Source organism: Mesoplodon densirostris, chromosome 16 (genome assembly GCF_025265405.1).
Source record: "Mesoplodon densirostris isolate mMesDen1 chromosome 16, mMesDen1 primary haplotype, whole genome shotgun sequence".
In the NCBI taxonomy this organism is placed as follows: Eukaryota; Metazoa; Chordata; class Mammalia; order Artiodactyla; family Ziphiidae; genus Mesoplodon; species Mesoplodon densirostris.
This window is the reverse complement of record NC_082676.1, coordinates 12,457,830-12,483,578: the sequence shown is the minus strand read 5'-3', so window position 1 is coordinate 12,483,578 and position 25,749 is coordinate 12,457,830. Positions and strand designations below refer to the sequence as shown.

At 48.3% G+C, this 25,749-nt stretch overlaps 1 protein-coding gene across 1 annotated transcript; it reads left to right on the top strand.

The window, feature by feature from the left end:
- The first annotated feature begins 3,567 nt into the window (after nt 1-3,567).
- LOC132476890 (somatomedin-B and thrombospondin type-1 domain-containing protein-like) lies at nt 3,568-21,559 on the top strand. The gene is made up of 5 exons (XM_060079160.1): nt 3,568-3,811; nt 15,146-15,224; nt 16,678-16,737; nt 17,678-17,854; nt 21,442-21,559. The coding sequence occupies exons 1-5, from the start codon at nt 3,568-3,570 to the stop codon at nt 21,557-21,559; spliced, it is 678 nt and encodes a 225-aa protein (XP_059935143.1).
- Nucleotides 21,560-25,749: the final 4,190 nt, after the last annotated feature.

Genomic DNA, 25,749 nt, shown 5'->3' with positions numbered 1-25,749 from the left:
TAAGCTTCTCTTTGTGTCCACAGATGTGGCATCTGCCAAGAGCCCCACAGCCCCCAGGGCCCTTACAAAAGGACAACAAAGGAGATTTTCTGGGAACTGGGTCACCAGTTACTTGGATGCTTCAAACCTGGCAGGACAGAAAGAAACCAGATAAAGGAGGCTGGAAACTACAGGAAGCTCCTGGTCCTTGTCAAGGGGACATGCCATGGTCAGGAGTGGTTGCCTGCCCCCAACTGACCCTTACATCAATAGAGACCACCCTTCTCTGTTTCTGTATCTCTTTCTTCTTTTTTCCTTTCTTTCTTTTTTCTTGGTAGTTAAAACATTTGTAAATCAATATTTTATATATATGTAATATTGTTACATAATATAATATATATTTTATTATATATATGTAATTAAAAGCCACCATCCCATTCTACCCTTCCCACCCCCTATTCAGTTCTCTAGGGGCAATCACTTAACTTTTTTTTTTCACATTTATTTGAATAGGTAATACAGGCATGACGTAAAAATTTCAAAAGGTACCACACAGCTCCTCTCTCCAAAGGCAATTACTCCTACCAGTCTAGTACATCTCCTTACAGAGATATGCTATGCAGCATATAATATGTCAGCATATAATATAAATATTCCTTAAAATAAAACAGAGATGGTAACATGCTACAAACACTGTCACGCACCTTGCTTTTTCACCTAATAATGTTATCTCCAAGATCTTCTGTATCAGTACATAAACAACTGCTTTGTTATTTTAGGAGACTGCACAATATCCCATTGTAGGGATGGATCGTAACAGATTTAACCAGCCCCTATGAGGGACGGTGAGGTTGATGGCAACTTTTTGATATTATAGTGAAGCAGCAAAAAACCTTGTACTCTCATTTTCCTGCACACATGCCTCTACCTGTAAGGATTCCTGAGTCCAAAGATACACACTTTTGTTAATTTTGATAGATATTGATGGACTATCTTCCAAAGAGACTGTGCTGATGTACTTGTCCACCAACTTCATACTCAATATCTTTTCTCCATACCCTCCCCAATTCTATTCAAAGAGAAATCAACATTTTTGATTTTCCCTAATTGGTAAGAAATGGTATCTCTGTACTTTTACATTTGAAATGTCTTATTAGGAAGTTTGACTATCTTCACATGCTTAGTTGGCATGGCAACTGTGTCTCACCTTTGCAGCTATTTCCCCTAGTTGTTATTTCCATAGACCTAAATAATGTACTCATGTGGACATGTGTTGATTTACCAGCTTTAGACATTATCTATTGATTTTTGCTCCAATAAATGAGGATTTGGCGCACTTACAGTATCCTCTATCTTACATGTCCTCTCTCTTTCCAACCTTCCTTCCTTCTCATTCTATTTATGAAAAACAAATATTATCGGCTTTCCACTTATGGTAGTGATATGTTTTCTTTTTAAATAGACTTTATTTTTAAGAGCAGTTTTAGACACAGTCAAATTGAGCAGAAAGTACAGAGTTCTCATAAACTCTCTGCTCCCCACCCCTGCTCAGCCCCTCCCCCATCAACATCCCCCACCAGAGCGATCCATTTGTTGCGATAAATTGAAGCTACATCCACACAATCTTATCACCCACAGCCCATGGTTTACGCTACGGTTCGCTCTTGGTGTTGTAAGTTCTATGGGTTTGGACAAATGTATACTAACATGTATCCATCAGTATAGTACCATACACAGTATTTTCACTCTACTAAAAATCCTCTGTGCTCCGCCTATCCATCCCTCTTTCCTCCGTAATCCCTGGCAACACTGATCTTTTTACTGTCTCCATGGTTTTGCCTTTTCCAGAATGTCATATAGTTGGAATCATACAGTATGTAGTCATTTCAGATTGACTTCTTTCACTTAGTAATATGCATTTAAGTTTCTTCCATGTGTTTTCATGGCTTGATAGTTCATTTCTTTTTAGCGGTGATTTATATTCCATTGTCTGGATGTACCACAGTTTATCCATTCATTCACTGAGGGACATCTTGGTTGCTTCCAAGTTTTGGCAATTATGGATAAAGCTGCTATAAACATCCATGTGCAGGTTTTTGTATGGACATAAGTTTTCAACTCATTTGGGTAAACACCAAGAAGCACGATTGCTGGCTTGTGTTGTAAGAGTGTATTTAGTCTTGTAAGAAACTGCCAAAACTGTCTTCCATAGCGGCTGTACCATTTTGCATTCCCATCAGCAATGTATGAGAGTTCCTTTTGCTCCACATCTTCACCAGCATTTGGTGTTGTCAGTGTTCCAGATATTGGCCATTCTAATAGGTGTGTAGTGGTAGCTCATAGTTTTAATTTGCATTTCCCTAATGACATGATGTGGAGCATCTCTTCGTACGCTTATTTGCCACCTGTATTTCTTCTTTGGTGCATGTCTGTTTAGGTCTTTGGCTCGTTTTTAATCCAATTGTTTGTTTCCTTGTTGAGTTTTGAGAGTTCTTTGCATGTTTTGGCTAATAGTCCATTATCAGATGTGTCTTTTGCAAATATTTTCTCCCAGCCTGTGGCTTGTCTTCTCATCCTCTCTTTTCTTTTTTTTTTTTTTATTATACTTTCCTTTTTTTCTTTTCTTTCTTTATTTTATTTTCCTTTTTTGTTTTTGGCTGCGTCGGGTCTTAGTTGCAGCACACAAGATCTTTCTTTGTGGCCCGCGGGCTTCTCTCTAGTGGTGGCGTGCAGGTTTTCTCTTCTCTAGTTGTGGTGGCACAGGCAGGGCGTGTGGGCTCTGTAGTTTGCGGCACGCAGGCTGCCTCAGTGAGGCACCCGAGCTCAGTAGTTGTGGCACGTGGGCTTAGTTGCCCCAAGCATGTGGGATGTTAGTTCCCCCACCAGGGGTCGAATCCGCGTCCCCTGCATTGGAAGGCGGATTCTTAACCACTGCGCCACCAGGGAAGTCCCTCTTCTCATCCTCTTGAGTGATACAAGTTTGTAACAACAAATAAATCATTTAAAAATTTTTAAAAATGGGTCAACTTAAGGATAAATATTCAGGAAATGATAGTCAAAGTGGTAGGAATATAGCAAAAAAGGAAGGTGTATCCAAGGGACTCACTTTTGGGCAATACTGACGATACACAAAGGGCCTGCTACACAGCCTGGCTCTCAAGCTGCTTACCTGGCAATTATTATGCCCGTTATTACTATTTAAATAATATTGGCAGCTATTGTTGCTCTTATTGCTATTATAATTATGGCATAGCGGCTATTACTGTTATTATTCCTATAACAATACACTATTGTTATCTATTATAATGCATTGTTTTGATGAACCTCTGTATCGCTTCTAACTCCCTGGAACCTGGGGGCGATGGAGAACGCTGCAAAGTTGCTGCGGTTATTATTACTATTATCTTGATATTTCACCTCCTCAAGCCGCGCAAAGTTTGGATAGGACGAATGGGGGTGGATAACAGTTCCGTGACAGGTAGGAGGTGGGTCTGGGGAGGGGTCGGGCCAGGAGCCTCCGCCCCACAATGGGGCGGGCCGCTTAGGGTCGGTCCCGGTCGGCCTCCGGTCCCCAGCCTGAGCCCGGCTATGGCCCCGCGCGGCGCGGCGCCGATCCTGCCGCTGGCGTTCGCTCTGACCGCCGTGGCCACGGTGTCCTGGGCACGGGGACCGTCGGGCACGCTTTGGTCCCGGCAGGGCTGCGCCGCGCTGGGCCGCTGCTGCCCGGGCCGTGACCCGACCTGCGCGGCCCGCGGGCCCCCTCGCTGCTTCTGCGATCAGGCGTGCAGAGAGGTCCGGGACTGCTGCCCCGACTACGCGCGGGCCTGCCCAGGTGCGCCCCCGGGAGCACGTGGCATGGGCGGAGCTCCCAGCGCGGAGGGGTGCAACGATACAAGGAAGAGAGGAAGCCGCCCTCGGAGGGGGTTCTGGACCTGGAGGGGCGCAGGAGCAAGGGGGACGGGGACGCTCAGGACACCAGGCGAAGAGTGGGGCTGGAAAGGTGCGCGCGGAGAAAGATGCTCGGGCCATGGACGCCGCTGCGCGAGTCTGGGGGAGGGGGCGGAATGCAGACGGATGCGAGGAGAGTAGAGGGGGCGTTTGGGAGGAGAGGGTGCGAGAGGCCTCCCCTCGCGCGGGACTTGGGAGGACCGCGCGAGGATGGAGGGCTCGTGGAAGAGGCGCGCGAGCCAGGCGCTCGGGTGAGGGACGCAGGGCCCCCAACAGAAATAGGCTCGTGCGGGCACTGAGGGGGGCGAGAGAGGAGGGGGCGGAGAGAGCAGGGGGCGCACTCGCTAAGGAGGGCGCACGCGGCTGGAAGGGGTAAGAGGGAGGAGGGGGCGTATGCGATCATCAGGGCTCGTGAGGCGTGGAGGGGTTGCGGAGGCGCAGAGGGCGCTTGGGTGCCAGATTTAGCAAGATGCCCAGTTAAACTTAAATTTCAGTTAAATAACAAATACTTTTAAAGAATACGTATGTCCTCAATATTGCACGGGCCATACTTATATTAAAACTTATTAGTTTTCTGAAATTCAAATCTAACTGGCCGTCCTGTATTTTATCTGGCAACCTTAGCTGGCGGAAGGGCGTGGGGCATAGGGAGTGCGAGTGGGGAGCGGGATCACGCATCACATCGCGGGCAGGGAGGTCACGAGGCAGATGGAGGGGGTGTTGAGAAGCCGAGAGAAAGGCTGAAGCCTGGAGAGGGTTTGGAGTGGAGGGACGCTGAGAGCAGAGAGAGGAAACGGACTGGGTGGTCCGGGAGGGGCGGAAGAACTGGGTGTGTGGGGGGAACAGGTTAAAACTTAGGTGAATGGGGGTGGGTGTGAGGGGGTTGGGATGGGATGTACTGATCCCTGGGCAAGTAACGCCCAGGCACTGCTCCCAGTGCCGGCCGTGGCCACCGGCCCAGGGTCTAGGTCATTCCCTCTAGAGACCACCCCCGCCAGAGTGGTATCCACCAGGCTTTGAAATTAGGGTCCACTTTTGTTGAGCCCCCAGTGGGGAGGACTCCATCCTTTTAAAATTCCAGGAATAACCTTTTCACACCCATTGGACACAAAAATCTAAATTCTGTCACCTTGTCAAGCGGATATGATCTAACTTTCCTTTGTCAGGGAGAAGAGTGATTGATTGGACCCCTCTACCTGGAGATATCAGTGGAGCTTCCTTCAGGAACTTGTATTTAAATGAGGGCAGCTTTAAAAAAAATTCAAAATTGAAGGGATCCAACATTTATTGATCACCAACCTACTCTGTGGGCTGGGTGTCTCATCCAACCTGATTACTGTCTCACAGCGCTCTGGGGCTCTGGTGTATAATAATGTCCCTGCTCAGCAGATGGGAAGAGCGTGGCTCAGAGGGGAGCAGGCTTTGGCCGGCCAAGGTGATCCAGTAGGATTTGGACCTGGCGATCCCCTTTCTTCTAGCGCCTTGCTGCTTCTCACAACTTTGAGTGGCGAATGGTGGAAATTCAGGTAGCAGAGAGGAAAAAGTAATTTTGGATGTGCTGTCTTCCCAAATCATAGCAAATGAGACTCGCCCAGATTAAACTTGCAGAAGGACCATCTCGGGAACGCTTCTGTACTCATCTGCTTTCCGTGCAGAGAGTGCATGCAGCCGTGTGGTCATTCAGAGTGTAGGGCTGAGGTTCTTGGTTCAGCTGCACCCACAGGGGCTTCCCTGTCACATGGCAGGAGTGGGGACCCAGGAAGGGAACCAGGCAGAGGGATCAGTGATACTTTCCCACGGTGTGATTTTGATCCGCGCTGACAGAATCACACGATGTTATCAGCTCCCTGGGAGTTCCCGTTACATAAAGAGCTTGGGCTGGTGGGCCCAGCAGCCTCAAAGCTTTGCCCACCTCTTTGTTTTGCTCCTCTGGGAAGGTGTCAAAAAGGCAGTAAGTCTAGGATCTGCCCCCTTGTCTAGGCTGGGCAGAGCTGAGGTCTTATGAATAGACCCGGGAAAAGCTCACTTTTCCACCTCCCAGGGGAACAGAGTACAAGGGGACGTGGGGACCAGTTAGGAGGCAAGAGAGGTTTTTTCATGAGTGATTCAGGCGATAAAGTTGACTAGCTTCCGGAATTGATTGTGGTAGAGGGAGGTGTTGAGGATGGCTTAAAAACAAACAAACAGGGCTTCCCTGGTGGTGCAGTGGTTGAGAGTCCGCCTGCCGATGCAGGGGACACGGGTTCGTGCCCCAGTCCGGGAGGATCCCACATGCCGTGGGGCGGCTGGGCCCGTGAGCCATGGCCGCTGAGCCTGCGCGTCCGGAGCCTGTGCTCCGCAACGGGAGAGGCCACAACAGTGAGAGGCCCGTGTACCGCAAAAAACAAACGAACAAACAAACCACTAACATTTACTGAGTACTTATTACCTGCTGGGGAGGTACTGTTTTAGGTGCTTTAAATAAATGGTCTCCTTTAAGCCCCATAACAGCCTGATGGAATACATAGTGTTATCACACCCATTTTACAGATGAGGCATGGAGACATGGAAAGGTAGCGAGCTACTCTGACTTGCCCAGCTATTAGGCAGTAGATCTAGGATTTGAACCCCAGCAGTCTGGCTCCAGATCACAATACCATATGGTTGCTTGAGGGTGGGAGGACTTAAGCCTGTCGCAGGAGGGAAGCTCGAGCCCTCAGGTGAAACAGGAGCCCTTGACCTTGCCCACCTTCCGTTCAATTACATTGCTGGCCACCTGCTATGTGCCCAGCTCAGCTGGGACCAGTGGGGGCCAGAAAGAAGGGACTCTGGTCCCCCCTGAAGCTTATATTCTATTTTTGGGAGACAGGGTGGCTTGCTCCGTTAGAGCAAGCGGAGGCTCGGAAATGATTGGTGAGGATGGGGTGGGGTCAGGAAGAGGGTGGGTCTGGAGCAGCTAGTAAAACCTTAAAGGATGGACACCATTACTTCATGTTTTTCAGGTTCCTTACTGAATGTTTTCAAGTATTTTATGCTCCTTAATTCTTACTTCAATCCTGTAGGGATCAAAGTCCCTCCTTATGCATTTATGTGTTCATTGTGCTAGTCAGTACTCTGAGGGTTGTGATACAACTCGTATTACTTAAGCTAATAAGGGGATGTATTGGGACAGGTAACTGAAAAACAGTCCATGGATTCTGACTTCAGGCATGGCTGGATCCAGGGACTCCAAGGATGTCATCGGGACTCTCTTTCCACCTCTCAGCTCTGCTTGTGTTAGTTTCAATCTCAGGCATGCTGTCACCGAGTGTTGATAAAGACAGTACCTAGTAGCTCCAAACTGGTGTCCCTAGTGGAATGAGAGATCCTTTTCCTAGTTATTCCAGCCAAACTCCTAGGGATGGTTCTCATAGGCCCAGTTTGGGTTGCATGCTCATTCACGATCCAATAAATCACTGAGCCTAGGGAGAAGGAATATGTCACCTGGTCATGTCTGGGTCATATATGTACCCAGTCCCAGGAATGAGAAGGTGAGGTCAGCCCTACCCAAACTATGTGGACTGAGAGTGGGGAGGGTTGCTTCCTCAAAAGAAAGCCGAGGCGGTGTTACCAGATGATGGGGGTAAGGAGGCTGGGAGGGCAGAAATGACAGCTGCCCACTTCTGAGCTGTAGCGGACCCTGCATTTCAGGGAACTCGAAGTAAAAGTGTGCTGAGACATCAAACAGGAGGAAGAGGAGGCATGGGGTGACTGTGGATGCACTGGGGAAACACATTTTTAGCCACTAGTGTTTACAAAAGAACTTTGTGAAAACACCTCAACAGGAGATGGAAACCAGTAAAGGATTTCAGGTGACAGGTCAGAACTGCATTCCAGAAAAATCCTTTTGCTAGACAGTGAGGAGGATGGACAGTCAGGGGGCTGGGCAGTGAGGTTCAGAGAAAAAGGTCACGTTTGAATTGTCCAGAAAAGCACTTCCTGCTGAGCCTGGGCCTGTTGGCGGCAGGGCAGAGGGATCCAAGGGGACTGTGGGAAATTCAGCCTGGCTCCAGCAAGCTCTGCTGACGTGATGTTATCTGGGTCTCCAGGGCTGGAAGAGCAACCTTAAAAGCTCCTCGCATCTCCCTCTTTTTCAGCTGCACTTATAAGCTAGAATTTCTCCTTTACTCAGAAAAAGGTGGGATGGCCTTTGTTTTGAGAAACACTGCCATCTGGTGGTACCTTTCTGGAATGCCAACTTGCGGTCACATTTCCTTTGTGGTTGCTAAGGCACAATTTGCTCATTCAGAATTCACTGACTCGTTACTTACTGGGTCCCTATGTGTCAGGCACTGTGTTTGGTCCTGGAATTCAGCAGGGAACAAGGCCCCTGCCTCCACAGCGCTGACATTCTAGTTGAGGAGGCTGACAAGGTATGAATAATCACATGAACCGAGGTTGTGACCCTAGGTCTAGGTGAGGTGTGATGACAGTTCCCTGCGGGTGTCAGCTGTGCATGCTGCTTGGTGACATCACAGATGCGAGCGACATGGAAAGAATATGAGTAGGGTGGCATCTGCCTAATTTTCTGCAAAATCTCTCACCTGCCTGGCAGGGGATCATGGTGGGACTTTGGAAATTCCCTTGGTCCGGCTGCCCAGCCAGTACCTGAATCTGGGCTGCCGTCTCCTTGTCAGTTGTCCAGCCACTCTGTGAACACTGACACTAAACTCACTTTTTCTAGTAGATATTTTTCTTTTCTTTAAAAAAAATTTTTATTTATTTATTTATTAACTAAGAGCAGGTTGCACCTGGTCTTAGTTGTGGCTTCTAGCTCCTTAGTTGCAGCATGTGAGCTGCTTAGTTACAGCATGCATGCGGGATCTAGTTCCTTGACCATGGATCAAACCCAGGCCCCCTGCATTGGGAGCACGGAGTCTTAACCACTGCGCCACCAGAGAAGTCCCCACTAGCAGATTTTTTATTGTAGATTATACTCTCTCACCTGGACAACTGCAGTAGCTGTTTTATTGGTTCCACTGATTCTGCCCTGACCCCCATGCGGCAGCTAGAGACATCCCATTAAGGTCACTCCTCTGCTCAGAACTTGGCAGTAGCTTTTCTTCATGCTTCGAATAAAGTCCAAGTTCCTTACAGTAGTCATCAAGGCCCTGTATGCTATCACTGCCCGCCTCTGTCTGACATCACTTCCTGCCACTTTCCTTCCTGCTTTTTAGGCTCTAGCCACACTGGTCTCCTCACTGTCCCTCCAGCATCTAACCTGGACTCTGCCTCAGGCCCTTTGCACTGCCTGTTCCCTCTGCCTGGAACACTTCACCTCAGATACCTACACAGCTCCCTCCCTTACCTCCTCAGATGCCCTTTGTCATGGAGGCCCCCCCCTTGACCCCTCTATCTAAAACAATTTCTTGTCGCCCTGCACCTGCCACTCTTACCCTTCTTTGGATTTTCTCAGAGCATGGATCGCTAGTTGAAATTACCTCATATACTGTATTGTTTCTTGTCTGTTTCCCCTACGGAATGTCAGCTCCTCCAGGGCAGGGGCTTTTTCTGCTTTGCTCCTCTGTGTTCCCGGCACCCGGGCCAGTGCTTGGCATGTAGTAGGCCCTAAATAGTTGTTGAACAAATGCAGAGAGTCCCCTGTTGTATTGAGTGTTTACTATCTTTCTAGTGCTTCACATCTGTCATTGCACCAATTCTGTGGGACTATAGCTGGAATCCAAGCTTGTGTGACTCCAGCGTCTTGGCTTGACTCAGATATTCAGTCTCCTTAAGTTCCACTTGCCTCTTCTGTGAGATGGATTTGACAATAGCGCAAATACATACATACATATATATATATATATATGTAGGAGTTGGGGTTCTGGCGAGTGACAGGTGGTACGCCCAGAAGAGTTGAATGGGACATAATTTGACAAGGGTTCCATTCGCTATGGTGTGGGCAGGGGGAAGTGGTGTTAGAGGAGCCTGGTGAGGGCAGGATCCATGGCTGAGGGGCCCCTCCATGCAGGACTGAGGGTGAGGTGGGTGGAGGGGCAATAAACACCTGGGCTGCACTCTCCTCCCCATGGGTGCCTCACTGGCTAAACTCAATCAGCGGCTAGGGGGCCTCTCTGATGCACAGGCTTCCCTGGGGGGCCTAGGGCACAAAGAAGGACCCTAAAGTTGTGAGGATTACATGAAGTCCGGGACTTGACTTGCCTGGTCCAGCAGCAGTGACATAATTGACATCGTTATTAGGTGGGTGTTGAAAGCAATAGATGATTGTTAGGCTGTCGTACTTTATTTCCTCCTTCTCTCATTCCCCTGACCATTTCAACTCTGCTCAGAGTTGAGAGCCATGCCAGGAGTATGTGACTTCCTGAGGTTCCAGAAGCAACACTGTCTGTTTTTACAACACAATCACCTCCTTCCCTCAGTTCAAGGATGTACACTTTTATTTTTTTCTTCGCATTTTCAAGTTGCTGAACTAGGATATGTCTCATAGCTGGTGAATGTTTGTCATGAGGACAGACCTGGTCTTTCTTGTTCCCCATGGTGTCTCCAGCACCTAGGACAGTGCCCGACTCACAGGAGATGCTCGGTAAATGTTTGTGGGATGAGTGAACTAATTCTGACAGCAGTAGTGCCCTGTGTGTGCACAAGTGTCTGTGTGTGTGTGTGTGTGTGTGTGTGTGTGTGTGAGAGAGAGAGAGAGAGAGAGAGAGAAAGAGAGAGAGAGAGGGAGGGAGAGTGACTGTCAAGGCCTGTCAAGAAAGGCTTGACAATTTCTTTCTTTTTTAAAAAAATATTTATTTAGTTAGTTAGTTTGGCTGCACTGGGTCTTAGTTGCGGCACACGGGATCTTCTAGTTGTGGCATGAGAGCTCTTAGTTGCAGCATGCGGACTTAGTTGTGGCATGCACGCGGGATCTAGTCCCCGACCAGGGATCAAACCTGGGCCGCCTGCATTTGGAGCATGCAGTCTTACCCACTGGACCACCAGGGAAGTCCATGGCTTGACAATTTCTTGCCAAGAAATTCTCTCCCTGGGAAAGTCCAAAGATCCCACGTTTTGGCCAGATGGCCTTCCCTGTCTGGTTTGGCCCAGTCCTGGTCTGGGACTGTGGACTTGGGTGAAGAAGCTGAAGGTCTCAAAGGCCACATCATCAGAAAATACCTACTCACTGGGCCCCTGACTGTGGTAGCACAGGGAGCATCTCATGGACATGGACGCCCAGCAACTTCCTTCTTTTTTTATGATGAAATATTTCAGACCTAGCCCAATGTGGAGAGAACAATATAATAAATCCTCATGAAAAGCTAAGAAATAAGCCTAGATGAATACCACTGGAGCTTCTGCATTCCTTCCCTTTCTCCTCAGAGGTAACTGCTATGCTGAATTTGGTATTTATAATTCCTGCGGAGGGGTGTGTGTGTGTGTGTGTGTGTGTATATATATATACATATACATATATACACACATATATATATTCAATGTATATAAAATATATACAGGGCTTCCCTGGTGGCACAGTGGTTGAGAGTCCGCCTGCTGATGCAGGGGACACGGGTTCGTGCCCTGGTCCGGGAAGATCCCACATGCCGCAGAGTGGCTGGGCCCGTGAGCCATGGCTGCTGAACCTGCACGTCCAGAGCCTGTGCTCCGCAACGGGAGAGGCCACAACAGTGAGAGGCCCACGTACCGAAAAAAAAAAAAAAAAAAAAAATATATATATATATATATATATATACATATATACAGTCAGTTCTCATGATGGATGGTAGTTATAGTCTATAAAATCCCTGAACGCTGAATTGACAAGTACTGAACCATTGCTCCTAGGGGAAATATGTACACACCTATCTCACACAGATTATAATCTTCAATCCTAAAAACAACTCATTCTCGTAGATTCTCTTTTAAAAAAGGGAAGAGCAAGATTCAGAGGTGTTAAGTGACTGGCCCGAGATTGCCCCACTAACAGGTGTCAGAGCTGGAATTCAAACCCCGTCCTCCTGGTCCCGGAGCTGGAGCTCCTTGAGCTGCACCACACAGCCACTGGCTCCCTCCATCCAAGAAGGCAGATCGGGGCCTTGTTTGACCTCAACTGCAAATATGCATGTTGGGTGACTCAGAATTTTTGCTGTTCTGCGTATGTCTGTGCATGACTACAAAAGCGCCTCAAATATTGGTTTGGGGGTTACAAATCAATTTTTAGCAAATAAGTAAATTCACAAATACCAAATCTGTGAATAGTGAAGATTGACATATATATACTTAGGTATATATATCAATACAATATCATATATATGTGATATATACATGTATAGTATCATATATATGTAATGTATATGTATATTACCTATATGAATTCTTAAACACTATATAGCACTCTTTTGCAGTTTTTAAGACTGTATCTAAATAGTATCACACCAGAAATAGCTTCTGCAAGAGGCTTCTTTCCATCCACGTTGTTGCTAGTGGAGTCATGGGTTCGTTTCACTGCTGCAGAGGAATAGCTAGTGTTTACTGAGCACTTGCTGTGTGCCAGGAGTGAACGCTTTATATGTCACATCTGGTTGAATCCTCAAGGCCACACTATCAGGTGAATATTATTCTTATACCCATTTGACAGTGGAAGAAACTGAGGCACAGGGAGGTGAAATCAGTTGCCATAAGTGCCTAGGAAATGTTAATTGGAGGAATGGGTGATGGAAGCCACTGGAATGATCGCCAACAGGATGATGGGTAAATAAAATGTGGAATTCTAAGTTTAGGTCGACGTATACAAATTTGTCATAGAGAAACTTTTAAGGCACACATGGATTCAGGTTTGCAGAAGTTCTGGTGCTCACTGTGGTGTTTTGAGGGGTTCAGCTTGTGGGGAAGGTGGACAAGACCTGGCTGCTGCCCAAATTCCATAGCAGTTGTCCTTGGAGATGCCACCTTCTCTTCCAGCGGTCTCCTGCGTCGTGGCAGAGTGGAGCGGCTGGAGTCGCTGTGTCAAGCCCTGCCAGGTCTCTTACCGTCTCCGCCAAAGGCATGTCCTGCAGGAGCCAAGGAACGGGGGTGCTCCCTGCCCCCCATTGGAAGAGCGGGCTGGCTGCGTGGAGTACTGGAGCCACAAGGGGGTGGAGTGCCAACAGTCCTTGCGTGAGTTGGGGTGGCCCTGGGGGTGGCTGTCAGAGGGAACAGCCTGGCCTGACCGCAGGGCCCTCCATAAGTTTCCGTGTGGGGTCTGAGTTTAGGGTGGGACTTTGTCTTCCTTTTCCCTCATCCCCCTCCTCACGCTCTGAATGAGGTAAGATGCTCTGACTTCCTCTAGGCATCTCGATGTCTTCTTTCTACTCATCTCCCATTGTGGATCAGTCAGGGCTTTGTTTAAATGAAGATGATAGGAAACCCATTTTAAACTGACCTGAGCAAAAATGTGTGGCTCATGTAACTAAGATCTCAGGGTCTGCGTTCAGGCATGGCTGGATCCAGGAGCTCAAGCAATGTTGCCAGGAACCTCTCTCCATCTCTCAGCTCTGTTTTCTAATGAGTTGGCCTCATTCTTAGATAGGCATTCCCCCTGTAATGGTCTTTGATAGCTCCAGGCTTCCCTGCAACCAGCCTAGCAGCTGGAAGAAAAGGCCTCTTTCCCCTTAGTTTCAGCAAACGCCCTTAGTTTCACCAAACCTTACCGTAGTGTCACCCTTCTGTTTTAAATTCTCCAATAGGTATCCCGCACCCTCATGAAGCCCAAACTCCTCATCATGGTCTACAAGCTCAAGTGCTCTGGCTCTTACCTCCTGTGACCTCATCTTCCTTCTTCTGTCTACATTTTAAAGGATCATTCTGATCACTGTGGGGACAGCAGACTGAAAGGGGTCAGAAGGCAGTGGGGAGGCCAGGGAAGAGGTGACTGCAGTGGTGCAGGCAAGAGAGGAAGGTGTCTGGACCAGGATGGTGGCAGTGGGGCGATGAAAGAGGGAATGTCATTTCCTCTGCCTGAAATCCTCCTCCCTCTCCTTTGCCGCCCACATCTAACTCGCCTGGTTCATCGTTTACTGTGTAGATGTCAGTTTTCTCCAGGAAGATTTTCCTGACTGCCCCTACTATCTGCCATGCACTTGGCCACATTACTTGACTCTGTGAGGCCAGTGTTACTATGCATTTTACAGAAGGGGAAACCAAGGCTCAGGGAGGCACAACACCTGCCCAAGATACATGGCTCATCGTGCATCATTTTATTCAACGCTGACAATAACTGTATGATATAGGTTCTAGTATTATACTCATTTTGCTGATGAGGAGACTGAGGCTCAGAAAGGACCAAGATCACTCAGCTATAAGAGGGAGAGCTGGAACCAGAGTCTGGGCTTCTCTGGGGCTCTCCTCACTGCTCTAGGCTACGCCAAAAGCAGCACTGGATGTTGGAAGAGAAAAGGGAAGTTGTGTATTAAGTGTGTTACCTTCTCTAGATCACAAGCATTAATTAGTTCAACACCATATCTTTGATTCAGCCCCATTGCTCAGGGAATGGGCAGGGGTAGGGACTTCTTTTGGTTCTTTTTCCCCCTGAGGAATCATCAACCTCTCATGGACTGACCCTCAATTCTCCTCTGTGTTCTCCTCTGGCTGCTCCAGGAAGGAAGAGGCTTGGAAGTTGGCCCAACAAGATAATTTTATTAATTCATTTATCTGTCCATACCTCTGTCCCCCTTTTCTTCCATCCGTACATTTTCCCACCTATTCATTCATCTATCCGTCTGGTTCTTTTATCCTTTCATCTGTCCATCTACTTATCATGTCTTCATCCATCCTTCTTTCCATTCATCATCTCTTCTATCATCTCTGTCTCTCCTTTTTTCCATCCTGCCATCTTCCCATTTACTCATCACCCACCCACTCTTCTTTTCTGATATCATTTCAGCCACCCATCCATCCATTCAGTTATTAACTCATCTCTTTTTTTCTCACTCACTTATTCATTCATCAAAATCATTCATTTGAAGAACTTTTTATTGAGACTCACTCTACAACCCACTGTGCTAGGCCCTGAATCCAAGAGATAAATATGATCCTGCCTCCATCATTGCATAAGGGGTACTTGTGGAGACTGTCTACCCAGTTACAAGACCCCACAGTCTCCTCAGGGCTACCATAGACATGACTCTGACACCAGGAGTACCTAATCATGCTTCCTGTGGTGTCCTAGCCTTGGGGGTGGTGGTGCTGGGCTACCTGACCCTGTTTTCTCCTTGGCCCACAGTCCCTGCTCTGATAACCACAGGCAGCTACGGGAAAGAACGAGAAAAGCGAGGTGTTCCCAAGAAGCAGGAGACAATAGGGTAAGTGGAAGCAAACGAACCCAAAGTCAAACTCAAATTTGTGAACCTTTTTCCTTGGATTAGACTTTCATCATGTCTCTCTCTTCCTTTAATAGCTTTAACATCTCCCCATTTCTTGTCCTGTTGCATTTGTAAACCCATGAACATGATCTTTGAGTCCTTAATGATTGGTCTCTATTCAGCTTCATTCACTTACTCATTCACCCAGTGTTTATTGTTTATATGACAGGTATGTTTATGTTGTTTATATGGGTTAGGCCTTGGGGCTACAGCAAGGAAGAAAAAAGGACAGAAATACTTGTCCTCATGGTGTCTGCCTCACAGGAGGCAGGCAATAAACAAACACATAGCCTGTCCAATGGCTCTAAGTGCTACGGAGAAAAATGAAGCAGGGAAGAGGGTGGGTGTGCCAGGGACATCCTTGTTTAGAGGAACTAAGATATTGAAGAGGTTATCTGGGGGAAGAGCATGATTGGCAGAGGGATTAGCAAGTGCAAATGTCCTGAGGCAGGGCATGCCCGGTGCTCAGGGGTCAGCAAGTAGTTCAGGCTGGAATTCAGGGAGAGTGAGAGAGAGTAGGAAAGATGATATACTGGGGGGAGGAAGGTGGTCAGATCACACAGGGTCTATAGGCTGTGGTGGGAAGTTGGGTATTTTCTCTGCATGAGATGGAGTCGTGGGAGGGTTTTGGGCAGAGGAATGACAGGATCTGACTTAGGTTTTCACAGGGTCCCTTTGGATGCTCTTTGGAGAATGGATCGTAGAGAGGCAAGGAAGGAACCAGGGAGACCAATGCGGGGCCTACAGCAATGGTCCACATGAGAAATGAAGGTGGTTTGGACCAGGGTGGTAGCCCTGTGCCTTTGAAGCGTGGATTTCAGGGATGGAGTCAGACAGTGTGTTGCTGATGGTGGTGATGAGGTCAAGCTTCTAGGACAGTGCCTGGCACGTGATAGATACTCAACAAATATTTATTGAAAGAATAAGGTCTGAACTAAGGCAGTGCTAAGGGAGATGGAGAGGAGAGCTCTATTTGTTAGGATTCCTTTCACTGCAAGCCACAGAAACTCAGCTCAAACCGGCTCAGGTGAAAAGGAGAATTATTGGTTCATATAACTGAGAGGGAAGTTTTGAAATAATATTACTTCAAGCATGAACTGGAGCCAAGAGGTCAAATAGTATCAGGACTCCCTCTCCCCTTTCTGCCTTCACATACTGGCTTCATTCTCAAGCAGGCTCTCTCCCTGTAGTAGCCAAGATGCCCACGAGCAGCCCCACATCCTCCCAGCTTAGCAGCCCCAGCTGACGGGGTCCTTCTTCCCAGTCTCATTGTGTAATCTCTGGAGGAGGTTGATTGGTCCTGCTTGGATCCTAGGCCCATCCCTGAACCAATCACTGTGACCCAGATGATGGGACCTCTGGTTGGTCAGCTTGAATCATCTGTCCACTCTAGGGGCAGGTATGGGGAGCCAGAACCAGGCATCCTGATTGATTGCCCCTCCAAGACCACCACGTAGGGTGGGGACAAGAGTTCCCCAAATAAACCACCAAAAGGGCAAGAGAAAGAACGTTGGGAAGACGAAAATTCCAATTATCACAGGCTTCTGGCAAGGACAGGTTCCTGAGGCGTTCTGGGGCAGCTGAGAGGAAAGGACTCTGGGCTGGGAAGAAAACTGTCCACTCCTTGGGCTTCCCAGAGGCTTCAGCCACCAGGGGGCAGAAGCCCCACACAATAACCTCCTGGGGTCCTTGACAAGCTGCATCTCTTCCAGCAGGGGTTGCCATTTACCACTACTTGTAGAAAAAGTTGGGTCGAAGTAAAATTTTAGCAAATTGGGTCTTAATTCAGATACTCCAGAATGGGACAGTTATTTAAATAATTCTTGCAGTGAATCTTTTTTGTAAAATAGGATCTTTTACAAAATGTGGTGGAGTGCTTATTGAGGCTTTTGGGGTTAGGCGGGTTCCATTTTAGGCACTACCAATTAGCTGTGTGACTCTGGGCAAGTTATCTTTCTGCTCCTCGGTTTCCTAATCTGTAAGCTGGGGCCGAGATCTACCTTGCAGGGTTTCCCTATTCCATTGGACCAAATGATTCGGCAAATTTTTGTCGAGCCAGGTCCTAGTCTAGGACTTGGACACAACAGTGAACAAAACAGATACAAATTCCTGCCTTTGTGGAGCTGACATTACTGCGGGGGAGAGAGGTGAGAAGTAAACAATATAATCTTTTGGATAAGGTGTTTGAAGAACTGGCCCATGGAAGCCCTCAATGATGTTAACTTGAAAAAGCAGGAGCCCAGTCTCCTTGATGCAGATCGAGTTGCCCAAAAGGTTTCTTCTGTAGCAGGGAGAAATTGTATCAACCTGAGCCTACATGGGGCTAGGTACACAGTAGGTGCTCCATAAATGCTCACAGGTGTTTGGGGTGGTGTCTTCCTGTGTGGCTGCAGGTACTGCGTCCAGTTCCGGCTGGGGCCCGTTCCAGGGAGCTGCCAGCAGGTGAGGGCGCCCCATACCCAGTGGACAATGTATCTGACCCAGGGCCACACAGTTTGTGTGAGGTGTGAGTGGCCTGCCCAGGATGCCAGGAGCCGGCGCTGCTACGGGGATGGTGGAGGGGCCGGAGGGTAAGCCGTGGGACTCGGGCATGGGGAAGTGTGACTGTAGAGCCTGGGGCCTCTCTGCAGCCTGAGAGATGAAGGTGCCCAGGGAGCGGGAGCCTGTTTCCTGGCCAGGGCGGGGCGCAGGAGGGTTCTGATCCCAGTGTCCGAGGAGGAGCAGCTCCTGCCATTTCCAGCTGTGTGACCTTGGGCGATCTCATAACCTCTCTGGACCTCAATTTCCTTATCTGAAAATGCAGATAATAAGAGGACCTCCTCATGGGGCAATGATGAAAGTGAAGTGAGTTGTGCAAGTTGAAGAGTTAGCATAGCTCCTGACATCCAGAAAGTACTCAAGCAAAGGGAGCTGGTTTCATTGCTGGATTCTTACAATTCCCTTAAAAGCCAAGTTTGGTTACCCTCATTTTATAGATGGAGCAACAGAGGCTCAGAGAGGCATTGTGACTTAGTCAAGGTCACACAGGATTTGACCCAGATTTGGCTGTTATCATCCCCCTAGACTCCTCCCTCAAGGGCAGATGTCTTGGAAAGCACTTAGCATTACAATAGTAGCTAAAGTTTATTGAGTGCCTACTATGTGCCAAGCATTATTCTAAACTCTATATTCATTCATTCATTCAATACATATTTGTTGAGCACTTACTACTGAGCATGTGCCAGACAATGTTTTGGGTACTGGGGAGATGCAGTGAACAAAGGAGCTGTGGTCCTTCTCTTATGGAGACACATTCTGCTGTGAGGAGGCAGACATTAGGCAAGTAAATCTGTAATTTGTCAGATGGGAGATAAGTGTTAGGGAAAGAAAGCAGAATCGGGGAAGTTCTGGGGATTTTTTTTTTTTTTTTTAAGGAAGGTGACACTAAGGAGGTGACATTTGAACAGAGTTCTGAAGGAAATGAGGGAGGTAGACATGTGGAGGTTTGGGGGAAGGGTATTCCAGGCAGAGGGAACAGTAAGTGCAAAAACCCTGAGGCAGAAGCGTGCCACCGTTGAGGCTGGCATGGAATGAGCAAGGGGGAGCGTGGAAGGAGGTGAGGACACATTGACACACAGGATGCCCTTGAAACACTCCAAGAGCCCGAAGTGGATACTTTCGGGATCCTCTCCTTCTAGATGAGGAGACTGATTCACAAAGAGGTGCCCGAGGTCACACACCTAGCAAGTGGCAGAAACAGGCTTTGAACCTAAATTGCTCAGACTCCTTGGCCAAGCTCTAAAGACAAGTCTAGACTGTTTTCCACTGACTGTGCTTTTCCATGCAGGGATTATTAGACTGTAGGAATAAGAGCTCTCTCTGGGGTCTCTCCAGGGAGTTCTCCCATTTCTAAGGATGTTAGTTTCCTGACTTTTAAAATTGAGCAGCCCTGCTCACTGTAAACCTAGAGCAGGGAATGCCAGTGCCTGTTGGGGTGTTAGGGACAGATGTATCTGAACGAGAGGCATTGGGACTGCACAGATCTGTGTTCAAACCCCACTTCTGGACCTTACTAGGTATGTGACTCTGGGCAAACCCTTCTTGCCCTGACAGTCCCCACCACTCAGATGGTGGGAAGGATCCTGAGCCCTTTGCACAGCACCTGGCTCCTCGTAGATGCTTAGTAGTGGAAGCTGCTCTTGTCATGTTTAACCTATAAAATGGGTATAATAATATATGTACTTTGTGAAAATGACATGTGATAAATGTGATGAACCTGGCACATAGTAGGTGCCCAATAAATAAATGGCAGACAATAGGGAGGCCCTCTCAACCAACCTTCCTCCAACCTCTCCCCCCCACCACTTACTCGTCCTAGACCTGAGATTCTACCATTAGAGATTCATTCTTTGGACTAGATGCTCACTTATTAGAGCCTCAGTTTACTTATCCATCTTTGAATAAGCCTTTCTAGCCCTAAAACTCTGATTAATCCCAAGCTTCTCTTTTTGGACGCAAATACTCCAGGAACATGGCACTTTGGTGAGGCTGAGATGAGGGTCGCAGGGGCTGCGGCCTCTACCAGGCATGGGTGGGGATGGAAAGCAGAGCCAGGTCTGCGCCAGGCAGGGGCATCTTTCCCTGCTCCCACCCCAGCCAGGCCAGGCTCACAGAACAGGTGACGGAAGGTCTGACTGGGGGCATGAGCTCACCAGGCAGGACTGGGCAGAGGAGGAGGATCAAAGTGAGGATGGAGACGAGCTGCCAACCAGATTCTTTCCGTGGGCAGCTGGTGAGGGCGGGCATGCAAAGGGCCCAACCCCGGGGAGGGTTAGCCTGCCATTTGGGGAGTTTAGGACGGTTTACTTATCATGAGAAGTGTCTCTGAGTTTGGGACAAGCAGAAGGAATACCTGCTATAGTCATGCACCTACTGTGTGCTGGGCACCAAGTGGGTGCTTTAGATGTGAGCTCCCACTCAAGTCTCACAAGCCCTGTTGAGACAAGGGACATTCATTCCATTTTATACACGGAGAATGGCAATAACAATGATAACTTTAAATGCTATCATCTGTGAAGTGCCTATTAGGTGCCAGGCACTGTGCTTAGAAGCTTAGAACAGCGCCTGGCACATAAGACAATCTGTGTGTGTTATTATTGTCATTATTTGCATTTTTAAAAGATGTGAATTATACCTACAGAGAATTGGCTAAAACATATATGAACAGGTTAATAAATGTTTGCAAAGAGGACACATCTGGGTAGTCACCACCCAGGCAAGGAACAGAACCTGGCTAGCCCCCCAGTCCCGCCCCCAACCACAGCCCCTCCCCTCCCCTTAGAGGAGACCACCATCCTGACTTTCATGGTAATCCACTGTACAGTTTTCTTTATAGCTTTACTCAACTCGGTGCAGATCCCTAAACACTACAGTTTAAATTTTTCCCCCCAAACTTCACATATGTAAAGTGGTACAGGATGTACCTTTTAGAATTCGACTTCCTTTGCTCGACATGCGGTTTGCAAGGTCTGTGCACGTGGCTGCCTTGTAGCACTGGATCGTTCATTCTTGTTGCTGAAATGGTTAGCTATTATTGTCATGATCATTTTTACTTTCTCTGCACACAGCATCTCATCAAACCCTCCCAACACTTCAGAGGGGCGGAGATTATAGTTATCTGTTATTCATTGAAGAGCCAGAGGCTCCTAGGAGCTGCGTCGTGAACCTCCCCACACCACCATTCCAAAACCTTTCTTAATCACTCCACTCTGTTGCCTTCCAACAGGAGGGAAAGGGGGGGTGGGCAGGGAGGTTAAGGATGTCTTAGTGTCGCCAGACCCTAAGAGCCAAGTCTGGATTGCCCCGGGTGGCCTCTAGGGTCAGCAGTTCTGCGGCCAGCCCAACTTCACCAGGCACAGTAGACACAGGGCCCAGTGCCCACACATGTTCAGGCTCCACAAAAATGCTTTAATTTTAACCTCTTAAAATCAGAAGAAATAAGATGTAATAGTAGTGAAGATCTGATACTGACTCCAGCCCGGATTATATTTATCTTTTTATAATGCAGTTGTAAACTTTGATTTAAAATATTTTTGCATGGAGAAGGCGCCCCCGAAAGCAAATATCCCTGGCTCCCAGGAGAGTCATGACGCCGCTGAAGCAGCCCCATGTCTTGCAGGCACCAGCTGTCGCTGTGGCAAGCAGCCGACCACCCCCGGTGCCGAGGGACCTGGGAGAGGCTTGGGCAGCTCCGGGACTGTTCCTGCCCCGAGGTCCACAGCCTCGTCTTCCTCTAGCAGCGGTGACCCCCGTCTGTCCAGAGCCCTTCTTTCCAAAGCCTCCCTGGGTGGCAGGGAAACCCCCAGGGCTTGGGATCCTCCAGGACGAGGGAGTGGGAGAAACCTGCACATTTGAGACTGAAGGAACAAGCCTTGCCCTTATGCTGACACTGAAAATAGCTTTATGTTTCCACTGGGTGCTAGCTGAGTCACAGCCTTACTGCCATCGCCCAGGGCTTCCCAGATTTCATCTCCTAAATACACCCTTCTCCATTTTGCCCTATTTTCCTTACCTGTACCTTTTTCTTTTTTTTTTTTAATTGCGGTACGCGGGCCTCTCACTGTTGTGGCCTCTCCCGTTGCGGAGCACAGGCTCCGGACGCGCAGGCTCAGCGGCCATGGCTCACGGGCCCAGCCGCTCCGCGGCATGTGGGATCTTCCCGGGCCGGGGCACGAACCTGTGTCCCCTGCATCGGCAGGCGGACACCTTTTTCTTTTTGACACCCCACCTCATCCTTTTTTTTTACTTAAATAAGTTTGTTTTAAAAGGAAGCTTATACTTACATATATGTGTATAAATAGGAAATGTTTTTTTTAAAAATCACAACTAGAAATGAAAATAAATAATAGTAGCAAACATTTATTAAGGTACAAGTACTGTAGGTACAGTGTGCCAAGCCCTGTCCTGGCCCTTTACACATACTGACTCACTGGGATCCTGAGTTAGGTGCAGTTATTATCCCCATTTTACATGGGCCGAAACTGAGGCACAGAGAGGTTAAGTTACTTGCCCCAGGACACAAAGCTAGTGAGTGGCAGAGTGGGGAGTTGAAACCCATGAGCTCTACCTACTGCTAAGATTTTCTGCACTAGCAGTATATCAGCTCCAGGAGGGCAAGGTTTTTGGTCTGTCTTGTTCCCTGCTGTGTCCCCTGTGCCTAGAATAGCGTCTGGCACATCATAATGCTCAATAAATATTTGTTGAATAAATGAAATGAATAGGTGAATGATCAGTTGCCATAATTAGAAGGCAATCAGAAAAACAAACACAATGGAAACCAGACAAGTCTGGTGAGGTATTGTTGCCCAAGGAGCAGAGCACGAAGCCTGTTCTCTCATTATTCAAGCAAGACATTAGCACGTGGGTGAGAGGGAGTGAGGGGACACGAGTATCTAATGGAGACTAGGCCCTTGACAAACTAGAGGAATTACAAGGGACTTGAAAGGGAGCCGATTTTCTCCCCTTGGAAGTCAACTGTAATTAATAAGCATTTTAATACCTTTATCGAGATAGAATTCACAATATTATACCATTCCCTCAAAGTGTACAATTCAGTCTTTTTTAGTATATTCGTAAGATCATATAACTTGGTGTAATTTTAGAACTCTCTGTGGCCCCCTAGAAGAAGGCTTGTACCCATTAGCCGTTACTGCTCATTCATCAGACCCCTCCAGCCCTAAGCAACCACTAGTCTACTTTCCGTTTCTATGGATTTGCCTATTCCGGACATTTCATATAAATGGAATCATACAAATGGTCTTTTGTGTCTGGCTTCTTTCACGTAGCATAATGTTTTCAAGGTTCATTCATCTTGTAGTCAATTATTTAATGCCCTGTCCTGAATTCGTGTAAAACGATCTCATTTATGAGTCCCTCACTTTGGGAAGCACGGTGATAGTGAATAAAGAACCATGGGGGAGTCCTGGCTCACTTCCGCTCCCCATGCGAGTGTGCTGGCCCAGCCTTCCCAGCCTTTGGACCCAGGAGCTCCGAGGATGGAGTTGGGGGAGGGGTGTATCTTTCCGCTGTCCTTGGGGCTGGGCAGGGTCTGGCCCACATGTTCCTGCTACTCAATCCTCCTTCCTAAATCAGGACTCCGGGCACTCTTGGGAATCACTGTCTGTTCCCCGTCTCTGAGAGTATGAATGAGTCACTGGGCAAGCATTTCAGCAGCACCTGTGTGTGTCTGTCTGCGGTGAGGACCTGGGGCAACGCAGGGGAAAGAGGTGCTGACTGGTCAGGGGGCCAGTGAGGGGGCTGCCCGGTTCACATCCAGGCCAGGTTCCCTAGAAGCAGGCTTTCTCTGCCTCTGCCCCTACACCTGTTTTGGCCGCAGGAGGTCGTTTGACATGGAAATTATCTTATGTGTGTTTAGCTGCTGTCTTCCCAAGCAGACCAAGTGTCTGAGATGCCCCGGCTCTGTAGTATAAACTTTTTGGAGTCCCTCATAGCTACCGTTGAAAAACCAGCCCCTAAGGAGTGATGCCTGTTTTAATCCCCTCAAGGATCCTGGAAGGTGGATGATCTTTCTCCCATTTGCAGAAGGAAAAACTGAGGCTTAGGAAAGTCAAGTGACCAGTACGAGTTCTCATTACCAGGAAATTCTGGAGCTGGGATTCGAACTGGGCTCCAAAGCCTGTGCTCTTGACCGAACAGGAAGGCAGAGGCTGTGGTGGGAAACACCGGGTTACGGGTACCATGAAATGGGACATTTACCTTGGGTACTCCTTCTGGAGTGTGTTGCTTTGTCACCGAACCAGCTTCATTTTGCCTGACTCACAGCAAGCCAAAACGCTGAGGTACCAAGGTTTGCAAACCTCGTGGAAATAGGAGAACAAGTCTCAAACCTGCCTCCCCAAAGGAGCTCAGGGTATTTATGGGATAAACAATAAAGCAGCAGGGCGGTCTGAGGCATGGGGAGCGTAGGGAAAGGTGACTGGAAAAAGATGCAGTCACTGTTGTTCTGCACAGGTGCAACCAAGCTACAGGCCTCTGTATGTTAAAAAATGAAGGCACTTAGCACCATCTGAGGGTGGAGTTTTCGACCCTCTGACGTCAAAAAGTCACCAAAGAGGGCTTCCCTGGTGGTGCAGTGGTTGAGAGTCCGCCTGCCGATGCAGAGGACACGGATTTGTGCCCCCGTCCGGGAAGATCCCACATGCCGCGGAGCGGCTGGGCCCGTGAGCCATGGCCGCTGAGCCTGCGCGTCTGGAGCCTGTGCTCCGCAACGGGAGAGGCCACAGCAGTGAGAGGCCCATGTACCGCGAAAAAAAAAAAGTCACCAAAGGAACACTCACTAATACCCAGTTGAAGGGTCAGTGGTCCTGTCCCGTCTTAACAGGCTCAGCTAGAACTAGACACAGCCAACTCCAAATTCCTGGAAAACAACTCAGTCAAACGTCTTATTGTTTAGGCTACGTGCTGCTTGGAGGACATGGAAGGCCTTGATTGGTGAAGGCAGGTGAAATGGATTTGACCATTATCCCCAGTTTCAGCTGGAGTTTGTGCAGAGTCAGGGAATCTGCTAGGGGAAGGGGAGGTATCTCCATCCAGCCAATACAAAAATAAATAAATAAATAAATAAATAAATTCAGGGGCTTCCCTGGTGGCGCAGTGGTTGAGAGTCCACCTGCCGGTGCAGAGGACACGGGTTCATGTCCCGGTCCAGGAAGATCCCACATGCCGCGGAGTGGCTGGGCCCGTGAGCCATGGCCGCTGAGCCTGCGCGTCTGGAGCCTGTGCTCCGCAACGGGAGAGGCCACAACAGTGAGAGGCCCGCGTACTGCAAAAAAAAAAAAAAAAAAAAATTCAGAAATGTGTTGCAGACAGAGGTGGGAAGCATGCAGGGTGATGCTCCTGGAGCCCTACCCCACACCTAAGCACTTCAAGTCAAGGACCTTTGAGGGGTAAGTGACAGAACTCAACCAACTTTAGCAAAAATGGAAATTACATTACATGTAATTAATGTCAATAATTACATGTCAATAACACATGTAATTAAAATATTCAGGATAGATCTCCTGGGTATGGCTAGATCCAGGGTTTTCAAGGTTGAAGCTGTCTTATCGCTCTCTTTTGGCCCTGCTCTCCTCTGGCTTTTTTCTTAGCAGGCATCTTGTGGTGGCATAGATGGCCATCAGCATCTCTAGGTTTTCTTCCTCCCAGTTTAGTAACGCCAAGTGGAAGAGAGCTTCTCATTTCCAATGGCCGTAGCTCTGGCTAAAGTCCTGGGGTTGCTGCTTATTGACCCGGCTCATTGTACATGCTCACCCCTGAACCAGTAGGGCAGTGGGCTCTGATTGGCTGGGACTGGGTCAGTCCTGGGGGTAGAAGAGGGGTTAGTCCTACTTTAACCACATGGACCAAGGGGAAGGGATAGTTCCCCTAGGAAAATTCAGGGTGCTGCTATCAGAAGCAGCAGGAAGTG